This window comes from Aquarana catesbeiana, linkage group LG06 (genome assembly GCF_042186555.1).
Source record: "Aquarana catesbeiana isolate 2022-GZ linkage group LG06, ASM4218655v1, whole genome shotgun sequence".
NCBI lineage: Eukaryota > Metazoa > Chordata > Amphibia > Anura > Ranidae > Aquarana > Aquarana catesbeiana.
This window is the reverse complement of record NC_133329.1, coordinates 409977914-409997804: the sequence shown is the minus strand read 5'-3', so window position 1 is coordinate 409997804 and position 19891 is coordinate 409977914. Positions and strand designations below refer to the sequence as shown.

The following is a 19891-nucleotide window of genomic DNA, read 5'->3' as shown; positions in this document are numbered from 1 at the left end:
ATGTTAGTGTAGCTGCACTGTGTAGTGTTGTAGGCCCCGGTGGTGTTGCAGGGCTGGCTCTTCTATAATGAGTCAGATGTGCCGGAAAGGTTTAGATTATAGGTGAGGATGACGGGAATAATTTGATGGTTCTTATGGAACACGTAGGTGGAGCGGAGGCGGGATGAAAGTGGTGTCCGGAGTTCCTCTTTATGGTAGCGCTGAGCTGCGCTCTGCCGTATATTTTCGGGTTGGCGGCTCTCATTGTCTTGGAGCTGAATGGGGGAAATGATGATCGGAGTCAGAATTAGTAAGTGGTAATCACACGCTCGCTCTGTGTACTAATTATCGTGTCATGGCGCCCGGAGTCAGAGATAATCGTATTCTTCTTCTCCCTCCCGCAGAACTCAGACCCTGGCTGAGCAACTTCACCTACGGGGATGTCCAGGACTTCTCCCAGCTGGCCCTGGACCCCAACCGCAACCAACTCATTGTAGGAGCCAGGTAACCACGTGTGTATGTGCCTGCCTCTCCGTCCGTCCGTCCATCCATCCATCCATCACTCCCTCATCCATGAGTCTGTCCATCCATCTGTGAGTCTGTCCATCCATCCATCCCTTATCCATCCGTCAGTCTATCCATCACTCCTTCATCCATCTGTCTGTCCATCTATCCCTTATCCATCCATCCATCACTCACTCATCTCATTTCTTAACTTATCCACCTTGCACCTATCTGTCAATCTACCCATCCCTCCTATGCCATCCATCCATCCATCCGTCCGCCTATGTATTCATCCATCCCTCCTCCTTTGATCAGCCCATCAATCCCTCCCCTCCCTCCCCTCCCTCATCCATCCCCTCCCTCATCCATCCGTCCATCAATCCATCAATCCATCCATCCATCAATCCATCCATCCATCCATCCCTCCATCAATCCATCTATCCATCAATCCATCCGTCCGTCCATCCATCCATCCGTCCATCAATCCATCAATCCATCCATCCATCAATCCATCCATCCCTCCATCAATCCATCTGTCCATCCATCCATCCGTCCATCAATCCATCTGTCCATCCATCCATCCGTCCATCCATCCGTCCATCCGTCCATCCATCCATCCATCAATCCATCCATCCATCCATCCCTCCATCCCTCCATCAGCCCATCTATCCATCAATCCATCCGTCCATCAATCCATCCGTCCATCCATCCATCCGTCCATCAATCCATCTGTCCATCCATCCATCCGTCCATCCATCCGTCCATCCATCAATCCATCCATCAATCCATCAATCCATCCATCAATCCATCCATCAATCCATCAATCCATCCATCAATCCATCAATCCATCCATCAATCCATCCATCCATCCATCTATCAATCCATCAATCCATCCATCCATCAATCCATCCATCCATCCATCCCTCCATCAATCCATCTATCCATCAATCCATCCGTCCGTCCATCCATCCATCCGTCCATCAATCCATCAATCCATCCATCCATCAATCCATCCATCCCTCCATCAATCCATCTGTCCATCCATCCATCTGTCCATCAATCCATCTGTCCATCCATCCATCCGTCCATCCATCCATCCATCCATCCATCAATCCATCCATCCATCCATCCCTCCATCCCTCCATCAGCCCATCTATCCATCAATCCATCCGTCCATCCATCCATCCGTCCATCAATCCATCTGTCCATCCATCCATCCGTCCATCCATCCGTCCATCCATCAATCCATCCATCAATCCATCAATCCATCCATCAATCCATCTATCAATCCATCAATCCATCCATCAATCCTTCTGACCATCAATCCATCCGTCCATCCATCCCTCTTCCCTTCATCCCTCTTCTATCTTTCCATCCATCCCTCTTTTTTCAATACCTGTATCCATCCATTTGTTTGCCAGTCTATCCATCCCTCTTCTTTTATCCCTATTCAATCCATCCATCCATCCATCTATTCATCCATCCATTCATCAATCCATCCATCCATTCATCAATCCATCCATTCATCAATCCATTCATCAATCCATCCATCCATTCATCCATCCATCCATTCATCAATCCATCCATTCATCAATCCGTCCATCCATCCATTCATCAATCCATCTATTCATCCATCCATTCATCCATCAATCCATGCATCTAGTGTGCTTGTGTGTGGCTTCTCGTACATCTAATATCTAACAATATATATATCTTTATCTAGATATATCTAGATATAGATATATCTATGTTGATGTATATCTATATAGATATTTATCTATATAGATAGATATATGGTACATTGTATCTTCCTTATATTGTATATATGTTATATTGTATCTTCTATATACTTTATATGGGTTACATTGTATCTTCTATATATATATATATATATATATATATATATAAACATTGTATCTTCTACATACTGTATATGTTGTATCTTGTTTAGTATTTCCTTCAATGATGTCAGAGCAGTGACAGTGATATAGAAGCTAATATTAGTCTTGGGTCCCATTCACATCGCCGCATTTCTGATCGTGTGGCAATCCACGCAGAGAATGCGCGCTTTGCTGCGTGTTTCAGAAACGTGCATGGTGCTTGTGTTGCCATTAAATATTGATGGAGCCCCACGTTTGGGTAGCTCATGTTTTCTGCATGACAAACATGCTGCAAATCGCCAAAAAGCACGGTAAAAAAAAAAACCCAGTGCCACGCTCTGCTCCAAACACAGTACAGGGGCGTTTGTCATGCGTAGGGCCGCCCATTCACAAGTGCGTTGTGCTCTTTAACACGTCAAAAACGCGCTAAAAAACATGCATGCAGCGTTGGTGTTGGAGGAAGAGTTCGTCCGCCCTCCATGTGCGCGCCCCGGGTGTGGCGGCCATCGCTCTGTTGTTGTTTCCTCGCCCCGATAACAGATGCATCCTGTGCGGTTGGATTTAATTGGCCGGCTCTTCCTTCTGCGCCGCGGATGACTTGTCAGTGTGACAGTTTGCTGACAGATCTTCTTATTGCGCTGTCAGAGTGCTCCCTGCAGGGAAGTCACGCTGTCATTTATTGCTGTATGCGGGGGTGTACGTGTCCACGTGCGGCGGCACAGTTGCTGAACGAGCATCTCTGGCCGTCCCGCTATCTGCCTCCTGTAATGTTAAGTAATATTCGGCGCTGAGCCAGCGAAGATTATCCCCAATCCCATGAGCCGAACGCCCGCTGACTCTTGTGACTCCCCCGGACTAATCGCATAATCTGCACTTTGCTGAGTCAGCGCAGCTCGTCCTGTGATCATCGGTGGAGAGCCGGACCAGCCAAACGCTATCGACAGGACCGTGCCCGCTGGCAGGATGGCAATTACCGGAGGGGGTGGTGGGTGATCGCTCATTGATTTGTCAGCTGGGGACACTTCTGGGACTTCGATGGAGAGAACAGCCCGCGAGGCAGAAAACAATCATCTGTCGTGGATTAAAGTGGACCTGTCATTAAAATATACACGTCAGATCCATCAACAGGGCTCAGCATCAGCAAATCACAGTGTTGTATGGAGGAAAAACAAAAATACGGCTCACTGGTCGTGTATAGAAGTACAGATCACTGGTCGTGTATAGAAGTACCGATCACTGGTCATGTATAGAAGTACCGGTCACTGGTCGTGTATAGAAGTACAGATCACTGGTCGTGTATAGAAGTACCGGTCACTGCTCGTGTATAGAAGTACCGATCACTGGTCATGTATAGAAGTACCGATCACTGGTCATGTATAGAAGAACCGATCACTGGTTGTGTATAGAAGTACCGATCACTGGTCATGTATAGAAGAACCAATCACTGGTCGTGTATAGAAGTACCGATCACTGGTCGTGTATAGAAGTACCGATCACTGGTCATGTATAGAAGAACAGATCACTGGTCGTGTATAGAAGTACCGATTACTGGTAATGTATAGAAGTACCAGTCACTGGTCATGTATAGAAGTACCGATCACTGGTCGTGTATAGAAGTACTGGTCGTTTATAGAAGTACCCCTGACTGGTCATGTATAGAAGTACCAATCACTGGTCATGTATAGAAGTACCGGTCACTGGTCGTGTATAGAAGTACCGGTCACTGGTCGTGTATAGAAGTACCAGTCACTGGTCGTGTATAGAAGTACCGATCACTGGTCGTGTATAGAAGCACCGATCACTGGTCGTGTATAGAAGCACCGATCACTGGTCGTGTATAGAAGTACCGATCACTGGTCGTGTATAGAAGTACTGATCACTGGTCGTGTATAGAAGTACCGATCACTGGTCGTGTATAGAAGTACCGATCACTGGTCGTGTATAGAAGTACCGATCACTGGTCGTGTATAGAAGTACCGATCACTGGTCGTGTATAGAAGAACCGATCACTGGTCGTGTATAGAAGTACCGATCACTGGTCATGTATAGAAGTACCGATCACTGGTCATGTATAGAAGTACCCCTCACTGGTCATGTATAGAAGTACCCCTCACTGGTCATGTATAGAAGTACCCCTCACTGGTCGTGTATAGAAGTACCCCTCACTGGTCATGCATAGAAGTACCCCTCACTGGTCATGTATAGAAGTACCGGTCATTGGCCGTGTATGGAGGCACCGATCGCTGGTCATTTATAGAAACACCGATCACTGGTCGTGTATAGAAGCACCGATCACTGGTCGTGTATAGAAGCACCGATCACTGGTCGTGTATAGAAGCACCGATCACTGGTCGTGTATAGAAGTACCGATCACTGGTCGTGTATAGAAGTACTGATCACTGGTCGTGTATAGAAGTACCGATCACTGGTCGTGTATAGAAGAACCGATCACTGGTCATGTATAGAAGTACCGATCACTGGTCATGTATAGAAGTACCGATCACTGGTCATGTATAGAAGTACCGATCACTGGTCGTGTATAGAAGTACCGATCACTGGTCGTGTATAGAAGTACCGATCACTGGTCGTGTATAGAAGTACCGATCACTGGTCGTGTATAGAAGTACCGATCACTGGTCGTGTATAGAAGAACCGATCACTGGTCGTGTATAGAAGTACCGATCACTGGTCATGTATAGAAGTACCGATCACTGGTCATGTATAGAAGTACCCCTCACTGGTCATGTATAGAAGTACCCCTCACTGGTCATGTATAGAAGTACCCCTCACTGGTCGTGTATAGAAGTACCCCTCACTGGTCATGCATAGAAGTACCCCTCACTGGTCATGTATAGAAGTACCGGTCATTGGCCGTGTATGGAGGCACCGATCGCTGGTCATTTATAGAAACACCGATCACTGGTCGTGTATAGAAGCACCGATCACTGGTCGTGTATAGAAGCACCGATCACTGGTCGTGTATAGAAGCACCGATCACTGGTCATGTATAGAAGTACCGATCACTGGTCGTGTATAGAAGTACCGATAATGGTACAGATTATTTACCATCATTCAGGATTTATATAGCGTCAACAGTTTGCGCAGTGCTTTACAACATGGGGGCAGACAGTACAGTTACAATACAATTCAATACAGGAGGAATCGGAGGGCCCTGCTCATTAGAGCTTACAATCTAGAAAAATATGAATATATCTGATGACAGGTCCACTTTAACAGTCCTCTGACCTCAGTCTCCCAAGCTTCTCTTTATTGGCATTGATGGAGCAGTACTGCACACATGCTGCAATAACCAAACAGCCTGATAAGAATACCGAAATCTTACAACCAGAATGGGAGGCTCCATTCACATTCACACCTGAGCGCTTTGTAGATTGAAGCTCCAAAATACTGGAGGAGAAAAAACAATTATTCTCTATGGAGACGGTTCACATCTCCGAGTCACCTGAAGCCAAATGCCTGGAGTTCAAAAAAGTTCTGAAGCTCGATTCGGGCAGATTAGTGCGATTTTGAAGCATTTTTTTTTACATAGAAATGCAAGGAAACGCTTGATTTGGGTGGTTTTGAGTGTTTTAGCACATTTTGCAATAATTATATCTGAAAAATAATTAAAAATAAATAAATAAAATACATAAATTATAAGTTAAATAAGTAGAAAATAATAAAACCTAATATTAACCCTAATCCTAATTGACCCCTAATCCTAACCCTAATATAGACCAGTAACTCTAATAACCCCTAATCCTAACATTAACCCCTAACTCTAATCCTAATATTGACCCCCTAACCCTAATCTAGACCCCTAATCCTAATATTAACCCCTATCCCTAATTCTAACCCCTAACATTAACCCCTATCATTAACCCCTATCCCTAATCCTAACCCATAATCTTAATATTGACCCACCCCTAATATTAACCCCTTATCCTAACCCTTAACACTAATATTATCCCCTAGCCCTAATAACTCCTAATCCTAATATTAACCCCTATCCCTAATTTTAACCCCTAACCTAATATTAACCCAAACCCTAATATTAACCCCTTATCCTAACCCCTAACTGTAATACTAACCCCTAATCCTAAACCCTAATCCTAATATTGACCCTTAACCTTAATATTGACCCCTTATCCTAACCCTTAACACTAATATTAACCCATAACCCTAATATTAATGCCTAGTCCTAACCCCTAACCCTAATATTAACCCCTTATTTTAACCCCTAGCCCTAATATTGACCCCCAATCCTAACACCTAACTCTAATATTAACCCCTAATCCCAAATCCTAACTGAAATCTTAACCCCCTATTCCTAAACCCTAATATTAACCCTTTTCCTAAAACTTAACACTAATATTGACCCCTAACCATAATCCCAACCCCTAACCGTAATATTAACTCGTACCCTTAACATTAACCTCTAACCCTATTTGTGATCCCAACCCCTAATATTGACCCCTAACCCTAATATTGACCCCTAACCCTAATATTGACCCCTAACCCTAATTATAAAAACCCCTAACCCTAATATTAACCCCTAACCCTAATTATAAAAACTCCTAATCCTTATCCTAACCCATCATATTGACCCGTAACTCTAATCCTAACTGCTAATATTGACCCCTAACCTAACAAAATAAATTTACCCCTAACTATAACCTTTATCCCCTAACTTTTAGCCCCTTAAAAAGAAAGTAAAAAAAAACAAATAATGAACAATAAAAGCAGATGAAAAAGCTAAAAAACCTAGCAACAAATGATGAAACAGATGATATATCCTCTATTGGCTAATAAAAAACGCCAAAGGGCAAAAACGCTTTAAAAACGCCAATACAAACGCTAAAAGAAATACCCGGAAAAAAAAACACTCAAAACCGCGACGCTCAGGTGTGAATGCCGCCTAACAAAGTATCTCCGTGCGATCTGATTATGAACGTTTCTTCCCTCCATCCTGCGCTCTCCTCTCACCGGCAGATGAGCCTGATGATTCACCGCTGGGTTCATCTCGTTTTTTTTTCGCTTTCGGCGGTCTCACCATCCCGCATCGCTCCACGGCGAGTTCACAGCCCGTCATGTAAAGACGTCTGATTAAAGGCAGCGCCTCCCGCCGAGACCACGACGCCGGAGATCACAGCACTCAAATTGCTCTGTAAAATATTCATCGTCCCGAGGGGCTTGTTCCGGCTTTATTATACATCCCGCTAAACGCCGCGTCTTTACGAATGATCTGCCGCACGTCGAGCAGCCTCATCTCCATGACACAGCGCCTCCTTCCAATGAGGCTGGGAATTGTACATTCGCCCCGTTCTTGGTTTACAGATGTCACAGGCGGGTCACGCCGTCGCCGTTCGGCGAGGTCGGTCTCGTATCTGTAGGCGCATCCTCAGATTTCCCGAATTCCCGGTATTCAGGACCCCGAGGGGCTCAACCTTAGAGGCCGGGGCCCAGCACATTCTTCCAGAACCTTCCACAACTACAGAATGTTTCTACTCTTACAATAAATGTATCGGAATGTAAAATGTGGATCTAAAATGGATTAAAAAAGGATGAAAACGAGTTACTGGTTTTTTAAAGCTTTATTTTTGGTAAACACCAAACATCACCTGCTGGACCCAAACAATATATTGTAAAGGGGATTTGAGATTGTGGGCCCTAGGGGAAAATGGTCCCCATAGCATTCGTGTCAGTGGGATAGTGGCCCTCAGGATGGCATAGCCCCTCAATTCAATGGGGATAGTGGCCCCCATGTTGGAATAGCCCCTCAATTCACTGGGGATAGTGGCCCCCATGTTGGATTAGCCCTTAAATTCATTGGGGATAGTGGCCCCCATGTTGGATTAGCCCCTCAATTTACTGGGGATAGTGGCCCCCATGTTGGATTAGCCCCTCAATTCACTGGGGATAGTGGCCCCCATGTTGGATTAGCCCCTCAATTCACTGGGGATAGAGGCCCCCCATGTTTGAATAGCCCCTCAATTCACTGGGGATAGTGGCCCCCATGTTGGATTATCCCCTCAATTCACTGGGGATAATTGCCCCCATGTTGGAATAGCCCCTCAATTCACTGGGGATAGTGGCCCCCATGTTGGATTAGCCCCTCAATTCACTGGGGATAGTGGCCCCCATGTTGGAATAGCCCCTCAAATCACTGGGGATAGTGGCCCCCATGTTGGAATAGCCCCTCAGTTCATTGGGGATAGTGGCCCCCATGTTGGAATAGCCCCTCAATTCATTGGTATAATTGGGATAGTGGTCCCCATGTTGGAATAGCCCTTCAATTCATTGGTATAATTGGGATAGTGGCCCCTAGGGGGGAATAGCCCCTAAATACATTGGTGTCTGTGGGATAATGGCCCCCAGTTCATTGGTGTCAGTGGAACATTGGCCCACAGGAGGGAAGAGCCCCTCAATGCATTGGTGCCAGTGTGATAAGGGCCCCCTGTTCATTGCTGTCAGTTGGATAGTGGCACCCGGGGGGGAAATAGCCCCTTATTTCATTGGTGTCAGTGAGATAGTGACCCCCATGGGGAAAAAACCCTCACATCAGTTGTGTCAATGGGAGTGTGGCCCCCAGAACAATATAACCCCTTGTTTAATTGGTGTCAGATAGTGGCCCCCGGGGGGGGGGGGGTGGAATAGGCCCTAAATTCACTGGTGTCAGTGAGATAGTGCCCCCCAGGGGGAAATAGTCCCCCAATTTACAGGTGTCAGTGGAATAATGGCCCCTCAGGACAGAATAACTCCCTCATTTCATTGGTGACATTGGGATAGTGGCCCCCAGGATGGAGAATAGCCAGTCAGTTCCTAGGTGTCTGTTCGATAGTGGACCCCCAAGGGGGTAATAGTCCTTGGGTGGGTATCAGTCTGGAGGGTGTTCCTAGGTAGGCTATATTTACATAGATAATGCCCACATGTGATGCTGAACCTCCGTGAATGTAAGAACCAAAACCCAACGAATGAAAGGGACGGGGCCAGGGACAGTCAGGCTGGTGAAAGGAAAGGGCTAAATGATGCTGGCAATCCTCCAGCCAGGAAGTGAGGCGGGTCTGTCTGACTTGCAGCAGCTTGTAATGCACATTGTGAAAAGCTCACAGTGTGCAGTGAAATCAGAGGAAGCCGTTTCAGTCCAGGAGAGGAGCCGGTACACCTGTGCCAGACTGAAGGGGAGGCCGGAGGGAGGATTTAATAATAAATGAACAGATGTGTCATCTCCACGCTGTGCTGAGCTCTCTCCGGCTCGGCGAGTTGGCTTTTTTTTGCTTTGTTTGTTAGGGTTGTTTTCTGTCCGTTTTTACTTTTCTGTTTGGGAGAAGCTGACAGATATGGAATACACAATCAGCGGCCCGGAGTTAGAATGCGCGGCGCGGAGTTAATGTGTACCTACAGCTCACACACAGCTGTTCCCGGCTCAGGATAAAATATAGAGTCTGATCTGAGCTCTGAGAGTTCCAGAGGTAAATTAAAATTCTTTTTACTTCAAGTTCTCATGAACACTTTCTGCGGTAACCCGCCACACGGCTCCGGCACCAGGGACCAATCCCCATTCCGAGGACAAATACCCATTCCAGGGCCATTCTGGGGGCGAATCCCCATTCCAGGGCCATTGCAAGGACAAATCCCATTCCAGGGCGACTCCGGGGACCAATCTCCATTCCAAGGTAACTTTGGGGACCAATCCCCATTCCAAGGCCACTCTGGGGACCAATGCCCATTCCAAGGCCACTCCGGGGACCAATCCCCCTTCCAAGGCCACTCCGGGGACCAATCCCCCTTCCAAGGCCACTCTGGGGACCAATCCCCATTCCAAGGCCACTCTGGGGACCAATCCCCATTCCAAGGCTACTCTGGGGACCAATCCCCATTCCAAGGCCACTCTGGGGACCAATCCCCATTCCAAGGCTACTCCGGGGACCAATCCCCATTCCAAGGCCACTCTGGGGACCAATCCCCATTCCAAGGCCACTCTAGGGACCAATCCCCCTTCCAAGGCCACTCTAGGAACCAATCCCCCTTCCAAGGCCACTGTAGGGACCAATCCCCCTTCCAAGGCCACTCCGGGGACCAATCCCCATTCCAAGGCCACTCCGGGGACCAATCCCCATTCCAAGGCCACTCCGGGGACCAGTCCCCATTCCAAGGCCACTCCGGGGACCAGTCCCCATTCCAAGGCCACTCCGGGGACCAGTCCCCATTCCAAGGCCACTCCGGGGACCAGTCCCCATTCCAAGGCCACTCCGGGGACCAATCCCCATTCCAAGGCCACTCCGGGGACCAATCCCCCTTCCAAGGCCACTCAGAGGACAAATCCCCATTCCAGGGCCCAATCCCCATTCCAAGGCTACTCCGAGGCCACTCCAGGGACCAATACTCATTCCAGGACCATTCCAGGGCCACTCCGGGGACCAATCCCCATTCCAAGGCCACTCTGGGGACCAATCCCCCTTCCAAGGCCACTCTGGGGACCAATCCCCCTTCCAAGGCCACTCTGGGGACCAATCCCCCTTCCAAGTCCACTCTGGGGACCAATCCCCCTTCCAAGGCCACTCTGGGGACCAATCCCCCTTCCAAGGCCACTCTGGGGACCAATCCCCCTTCCAAGGCCACTCTAGGTACCAATCCCCCTTCCAAGGCCACTCTGGGGACCAATCCCCCTTCCAAGGCCACTCTGGGGACCAATCCCCCTTCCAAGGCCACTCTGGGGACCAATCCCCCTTCCAAGGCCACTCTGGGGACCAATCCCCCTTCCAAGGCCACTCAGGGGACCAATCCCCCTTCCAAGTCCACTCCGGGGACCAATCCCCATTCCAAGTCCACTCCGGGGACCAATCCCTATTCCAGGGCCACTCCGGGGACCAATCCCCTTTCCAGGGCCACTCGGGGGACAAGTCCCCATTCCAAGGCCACTCCCCCACAAGTGACTTAATTTATATATATTCCTCAATAGCCATAAAGCATATAAATCCACTTTGAGAACCAAATGCCTTTACAAACCCAGATATTAACCCCCCCCTTCCCCCAGGTGTCTGCATTTAGCACATTCAGGCACAGTGACTGGCTCCTTTGTTCATGCTGGAGGGTTTAGCAGCAAAAACTCTGACTCAGCATGATGTTATCTCTCACATTCCAGCAGTAAATCAGCTGAAGGTTGACTGACTTGCGGAAAGAACATCTGGTTCCAGGAACAGGGGATGGCTTTGCAAATAACAGCAAATCTCTGAGCTATCCCATAATACAGCTCCGTATGTGTGACGTCAGGTTGTGTTTGGAGTGATGTTATTTCTCGGTTCTCTCGCACTCACGGTATGTTTTCTCTGTTGCAGGAACTACCTCTTCAGGCTCAGTCTCTTCAATGTCTCCCTCATGCAGGTAAGTCCTCCTCGCTCACCCAGCCGCTCCGCTGTATAAACTTTGTCTTCAGCTGCAGGAAAAGCGTTTCTGAAAATAAAGTGATTTGCAAATATCTGTCTCTGTTAATGCCAGCGATAAGACGGGTTTTGCATGAGCTTTGCCCATGTGATTGTCTGTCCCATCGCTGCTCATCAGACATCCATCCCTCTCCTTACATCCATTCATCTATCCACCATTCTGCCTATCCATTCATCCATTCTTTCTCCTTCTGTCCATCCATCCATCCATCCATCCCTTAATCGGTCCTTCCAAACATCCATCCATACTCCTTCCCTCAATCAGTCTGTCTGTCCATCCACCCATCCCTCTTCCTTAAATAATTCCACCCATCCATCTTTGGTTAGTCCATCCACATATCCATCCTCCTTTGATCAGTCCGTCTGTTGATCAATCCATCCCATCATCAACCACTCCATCCATCCATCCCTCTTACTTTAATCAAGCCACCTATCCATCTGCAGTCAGTCCATCCACATATCTATCTGTCCTTCTTTGATCAGTCCGTCGATTCATCCATCCCTCTTCCTTCAATCAATCCACCTATCCTTCTTCAATAATTCCATACAAGTATCAGTCTATTGTTCCTCCATAGATCAGTCCAACCATCCACCCAAGAATCAATCCTCCTCCTTTCAATCAGTCAATTCACATATCTATCTGTCCATCGGTTCATCCATCCCTCTTCCTTCAATCAATCCATTTATCCTTCTTCAATAATTCCATACAAGTATCCATCTCTCCTTCCTCCATAGATCAGTCCAACCATCCACCCAATAAATCATCCTCCTCCTTTCTGTCAGTCCATCCACATATCTATCTGTCCTTTTTGATCAGTCTGTCCATTCATCCATCTCTCTTCCTTCAATCAATCCATTTATCCTTCTTCAATAATTCCATACAAGTATCCATCTATCCTTCCTCCATAGATCAGTCCAACCATTCACCCAATAATCCATCCTCCTCCTTTCAAGCAGTCCATCCACATATCTATCTGTCCTTTTTTGATCAGTCCATCGGTTCATCCATCCCTCTTCCTTCAATCAATCCACCTATCCTTCTTCGATAATTCCATACAAGTATCCATCTATCTTTCCTCCATAGATCAATCCAACCATCCACCCAATAATCCATCCTCCTTTTATCAGTCCATCTGTCTATCTGATATCTATTTGTCCATCCATCCCTCTTCCTGAAATCATTCCATCCATCTTCAATAAGTCCATCCACATATCCAACCTCCTTTGTTCAAGTTATCTGTCCATGCATCCATCCATCGATCATCCAATCATCTGTCCAGTTATCCATCCATCTATTTATCCATCATCCCACTTTCTTCAATCAGTCCATCCAACCATTCCTCTTCATTCAATCATTCCACCCATCCTTCTTCAATCAGCCTATCCACGTATCCATCCATCCTCCTTTGATCAGTCCATCCCTCTTCCTTCAATCATTCCATCTAAGTATCCATCTATCCTTCCACCATCGATCATTTCAACCATCCATCCAAACAAGTATCTATCACTTTTTCTTTGACCCATCCAGCTATTCGTCTATCATCCCTGTTCCTTCAATCAGTCCATCCATCTAAGTATCTTTAATCAGTTCATCCAAACATCTATCCCTCTTCCCTCAATCATTAAACCCATACATCTTCAATCAGTTCATCCACATATCTATCCATTCTCCTTTGATCATTCCGTTCATCCATCCACCTCTCTTCCTTTGAGCAGTCCTAACCATCCATCCAAGCATCTATCAGTCCCCCTTTCTTTGATTGGTCCATCCATCCAGCCATTCATCCATGTTCAATCAGTCTGCCTGTCCATCCGTCCATTTATGTTTTGCTGGGACCAAAAAATCTACTGTAAGAATGGAAATTCAAGGAAAATAATGCAAAATAGAGAGAGTTTCCCAAAACCCAATACATTGCCCCATAGAATGTGCTGGGATGATGGTGGGGTGTATTAGTCACTATTTCCAAACTCTGCACTCTTTACAGCTTAGGGGCCCCAAGTCTTTTGTGTTCTCCTTATACCAGTTCTTAGTGGGGTGTTACGGACAGGTTCTCTTTATATTGTGTCTGGACGATTGGCTGCCTGTTGCTTTTGTCCTTCTTTGCTCTGATTTCTGTATATTTCCTGCCTGCTCTCCTCTCTCTCATCTCTGGCGCCATCTACCCTTCATGTTTCTCTTCTGCCTCCCGTCTGTCCTTACCGGAGATAGTTCCCCCATTAAAAATGATATTTTCCATCCTGCCTGCAGCTTATGGTGAGTCACCATGTCACCCCTGCCTTAGTTGTTGGTCTTATTTCAGAACCACCCAGCCTCCACCCCAAATCATATTCTTGGATCGCTTCCTAATCCGTTCTCTTTCTGAAGGTGGTTCCAAAAGCCCAAATTTTCCCAAATATTCTCCTAATTGGAGCATCATGTGTGATAGTGAGTGATAGAATTTGTCATTGCAAACATGAATGTTGCTCTTTGTTGGCATCTCCTTGTTTGTGAATCCTGAGGAACCCTCTGCTATAAAAAAGAAGATAGGATCAATGTGCTGCACCTTTCCAATTGTCCGATACTGAGGATGTTCCAGGAGTTTTTGTCAGCTTTTTCAGGGTAGAGAGGATCCCCTGGTCAACCTACAACCTTCTGGTCTTCTCCTGTGCTGCCCCTCTTACATGAAGCTCTTTTTCTTATCAGCATTGGACTGTCTCCAAGCTTTTCATCCTTCTACTGCTTCTATCCAGCATAGAATGTCTTTAGTCCTACTCAACCAATCTCAATCAGATTGTAAACATCAGAACTTGGTAGGATGATCCAATGATGTCTGAGAATATCTTTGACCCAGCTTCAGATCTTCCAGTTTCCTAACTCACATGGATTTACTTGGATTGGACAGCTCCATTACACCCTTGTATTTGATGCTGCAGTGATATTGTAATCAGTGAACCCCCGTTTGGATGGCTTCGGCACTGGATAGGTTTTGGAGTCACCCCCTGTCCTCCCACTAATTGGCTGAACAAGGTCCTGGGTGTATTGGGGTTACCTCCTGTTCTCTCCTTGATTGGCTGAAAAGGTCTCATAATGATTTGGGCTCACCTACTGTCCTCCCACTAATTGGTTGAACAGGGCCCTGGGTGTTTTAAGGTCACCTCTTGTCCTCCCACTGATTGGATGAACAAGCTCCTGGGTGTATTGGGGTTACCTTCTGTTCTGTCTTGATTGGCTGAAAAGGTCTCTGAGTGTACTGGGGTCACCTCTTGTCCTCCCATTGATTGGCTGAACAGGGTTCTGGGTGTATTGTGGTTACCTCCTGTTCTCCTCTTGGGTGAACTGGTTCCTGGGTGTATTGAGGGTCACCACCTGGCCTCCCACTAATTGGCTGAACGGGATTCTAGGGGTATTGGGGTCACCACCTGGCCTCCCACTAATTGGCTTAACAGGGTTCTGGGTGTATTGGGGTCACCTCTATTTCTTCCACTGATTGGCTGAACAGGGTTCTGGGTGTATTGGGGTCACCTCTAATTCTTCCACTGATTGGCTGAACAGGGTTCTGGGTATATTGGGGTCACCTCTATTTCTTCCACTGATTGGCTGAACAGGGTTCTGGGTGTATTGGGGTCACCTCTAATTCTTCCACTGATTGGCTGAACAGGGTTCTGGGTGTATTGGGGTCACCTCTATTTCTTCCACTGATTGGCTGAACAGGGTTCTGGGTATATTGGGGTCACCTCTATTTCTTCCACTGATTGGCTGAGCAGGCTCCTGGGTGTATTGAGGGTCACCACCTGGCCTCCCACTAATTGGCTTAACAGGGTTCTGGGTGTATTGGGGTCACCTCCTGTCCTCCCTGTGATTGGCTGAAAACGTTTTTAAATATATTTGGGGTCACCTTCTGTCCTCCTCTTGATTGGCTGAACAGGGTCCTGGGTGTATTGGGGTCACCGCTTTTCCTCCCACTTATTGGCTGAACACGGTTTTGGGTGTCTTGGGGTCACCTCCGGTTCTGCTGATTGGCTAAACAGGGTCCTGGGTGTATTAAGGTTAGCTACTCTATTCTCCTTGATTGGCTGAAAAGGTCTCTGAATGTATTGGGGTCACCTGTCGTCCTCTTGATTGGCTGAACAGCGTTCTAGGTGTATTGAGGGTCACCTCCTGTCCTCCCCTAATTGGCTGATAATGTCTCTGATGTATTCAGAGGTGGAAGGGTGGTCCTATCAGGTAGTCTGTACGGGTCTCTTTGATTTCTAATGGCGGCCTTGGATTGGAGTTCATGTGACTCCATACAGATATTCTTGCACTTTGGTCTCCATGTATTGTCTTATTGTATCGTGTGTGGACGTCTTTAAGTTGGGAAAACTTCCAAAAGGCCAACCTGTCCGTTTCCTGCCACCATCTTTTTTTTTTTTCCATTTGGAAAAGCGCCCCAGTCGCCTTCTGTAAATTCTGCCGGCACACTGGATTGCCGTGATCGCCTCTCCTAATCTTTGCCGTTTTCCTCGTTTTTCAGGTATTTTTTATGTTGTGTCAGAACTCAGATAATCCCCCACCAACGCGGCGGCCACCGAGGACGCTTCTCATAATCGGTTCGGCGCTAATTGGCGCGGGAAGATTAACAGAAGCTCGCGGCCTTCCTCATAAATTCGTTTTGGGCCTTCAGGCGTGCTGGGAGGATGGAAAACGAGCGCCATAAATTCTCCGGCACTTTTTGCTCGCTTGGCCCTCCGAAATAATTCTCTCTCGCAGAGCTAACACGTCAGAGGGAAATGAGCGTTGAAATAACACAGAGAGAGCGCGTTAGAGGCCCGGCGGCCTGCCGCGCGGCGCTGCATTGACTCCTTCGGTTTGCCTGGTGGAAACGGGTCGGAGTACCAGCTCGACGCTCGGCACGTGATGCTTTATCCTTGGCCGGCGAACAATTCGATCGGGAATAACTGGAGATATAAAGAGCGATGGAGGCCTCGGGGGTCGAGCGGATTGTGCTTTGCATCTTAAGAGTTGGCTGACCTCGGCGTTCCTGAAATAAATCCGCCTATAGATCTTCTGTGAGCGCGATGTGTGTAAACATTGCGCCCGGATGGTGGGAACCGGCAGCAAACGGGCAGGAATGCAGCAAATCCGCTCCCAGAAACAGATCTTCAGATCTTTGTCCTCCGGTGTGCCAGCGTGCATACATATAGAGGGATTTCTATGTCCCCGGGGTCTGTACGCGTACAACGCGCTGTGCATTGTCATTCCGTCTATCCATTACCGCGCTAAACGTATGCGGAATGGGGCACTGGAGGGGATTTGCATATTTTGTACTGTTGTTACAATGTATAACTTTTCATGTGACTTTGTTAGATTTGCTGTTTCATATTTTCATGGGAGTACTTGTCAAACCCCCCTCCCCCCGCATCCTGTCTGTTCTACAATTCTGCTGAAATAAGATCAGTTTACGGATGGAAACTTTTAGGCCCTACTTTGTTGGAATGTTGAGAGAAGTTGAGCTTGCTTTGGGAGGGGCTGGTTACCATGTACCGCCATTAAAACCATTGAACGTCGCTGCACTAAAAAACACCTGCACTATTTTAGGTAACACGCAGCAGCAGCGCAATTGAAAATAATGGCAGCGCTGGTGACACCAATGATGGGGCACTATTTCTTCCACTGATACCAATGATGGGGCACTATTCCTCCCACTGACACCAATGATGGGACACTATTCCTCCCACTGACACCAATGATGGGGCGCTATTCCTCCCACAGACACCAATGATGGGGCACTATTCCTCCCACTGACACCAATGATGGGACACTATTCCTCCCACAGACACCAATGATGGGGCACTATTCCTCCCACTGACACCAATGATGGGGCGCTATTCCTCCCACTGACACCAATGATGGGGCGCTATTCCTCCCACTGACACCAATGATGGGGCACTATTCCTCCCACTGACACCAATGATGGGGCACTATTCCTCCCACTGACACCAATGATGGGGCACTATTCCTCCCACTGACACCAATGATGGGGCACTATTCCTCCCACTGACACCAATGATGGGGCACTATTCCTCCCACTGACACCAATGATGGGGCACTATTCCTCCCACTGACACCAATGATGGGACACTATTTCTCCCACTGACACCAATGATGGGGCACTATTCTTCCCACTGACACCAATGATGGGCCTTATTCCTCCCACTGATACCAATGATGGGGCACTATTCCTCCCACTTACATCAATGATGGGGCACTATTCCTCCAACTGACACACAAGACCAATGTTTACTCCCTCTGACACCAACAATGGGGCACTATTCCTCCCACTGACACCAATGATGGGGCACTATTCCTTCCATTGACACCAATGACACCATGCGATCCCTGAAAACTTTCCTCTTCAGAGAAAACCTATCCTGCTTCCATCTAACAACTGCACTATTTTTTCCATTAGCTCACCCCCCACAGCTATTACCCTTTTGTATAACTTGACCCCCCCTTAGATTGTAAGCTCTAACGACCCGGGCCCTCTGATTCCTCCTGTATTGAATTGTATTGTACTTGTACTGTCTGCCCTAATGTTGTAAAGCGTTGCATAAACTGTTGGCGCTATATAAATCCTGTATAATAATAATAATAATGATGGGGCACTATTCCTCCCACTGACACCAATGATGGGGCACTATTCCTCCCACTGACACCAATGATGGGGCACTATTCCTCCCACTGACACCAATGATGGGACACTATTCCTCCCACTGACATTGATGATGGGGCACTATTCCTCCCACTGACACCAATGATGGGGCACTATTCCTCCCACTGACACCAAAGACCAATGTTTACTCACACTGACACCAGGGCATTTTCTAATCCCACTGATCACAGTCCGGCCCCTCTAAAGCCTGAAGGACAGTTAACTGGCCCTTTGTTTAGAACGTTTGGAGACCCCTGGCTATAGAGCATTCGCTAGACTGCGCCAGAGGCAGTTGAACGACAGCCCCAGATTTCTGCACCTGCAGCGTTTTGTTCTGCAGGAAATCTGGCGGCAGCTTCTTCTCCATTGCGTCCTGGCTGAGCGCGGCGCAGTCATGCGGAGGAGATTTGCATGTGATTGAGGATTGACCTGCTCCATCTAACGATCTGCGGCCGGGATTATGGGCTCGTCGCTCAGGGAACATTGAGCAGCCACCGGCCAGCTAACAGGATAATACCTCCCGCTGGTCCACGCTCATCGCCTCTCTGATGAAGCTGCGCCTCCTCGACAGGCTGGAACAGGTCCAGAGAGCCGACACGTGTACAGCGCGTTCCTCCCAGACCCAGATCCGTCTGCGTCAACCAGGTGACCGTCGGAGGCGAGCAAGCCGGGACATGAGGGACCCCCCAAATAACAATTCTCCAGACATTCCTGAGGTGGGACAGGCGCTGCCGAGAAATCCCAACTTCACAGAGATGTCCCACCGCGGTCCCTACAGAGGGGCCTCTCGCCTGACAAAACGCCACTTTTATCTATTTGCTACAAAGAATCTTTTATCTTCAAATAGATAATCCAAATGTAACATTGTGATGTCAGAGAGAAGAAAATATTTACACAATGTTCTTTTTTTGTTCTTTATTATTATTTTTTTTTTGTTTGTTTTTAAACTAGATTTACAATTTATTTATTTTTTATATATTTATTTTTTTTTATCTTTTTCTACAAAACACCGATCTGTACCTGGTGCGCCTGCACGGCTCTAGGCTCTTTAAAAAAAACAATAAATGACGATTACATTTCTAGTTAATATTATGTATATGTCGTTTGCAAGGAAGATACACAGAGCTACGCATAATTTTCTCTCTTTTTTTTTTTTTTAACACCCCCCACCCTGCAAAAATATTTAAAAAAAGAGAAGAAAAAAAAAGTTTTTTTCTTCTATAGTGTTATCGACCACCATATTAAATATTGATATTTCGGAATATATTTTTTAATTAATATCAATAGCATTGGCAGCTACCCATGTGCACTGACGAAAAACGTGTTCGTTTTCGTTTTTTTGTTTGTTTTTCGGGTCACTCATGATCGCAATTCATGAATTCGTAAATTTGAAGATTCATAAATTCGAGAATTT

The 19891-nt window shown here is 47.0% G+C and overlaps 1 protein-coding gene across 1 annotated transcript in view; it reads left to right on the top strand.

Annotated features, from left to right (window-relative positions):
• The first annotated feature begins 334 nt into the window (after positions 1-334).
• The window catches only part of SEMA5B (semaphorin 5B), a 221771-nt gene continuing 202214 nt past the window's right edge, over positions 335-19891 (top strand). Inside the window, exons 1-2 of the mRNA XM_073635242.1 lie at positions 335-483; positions 11702-11747. Coding sequence (XP_073491343.1) covers positions 335-483; positions 11702-11747 — 195 coding nt within the window. The remainder of the gene's footprint in view (positions 484-11701; positions 11748-19891) is intronic.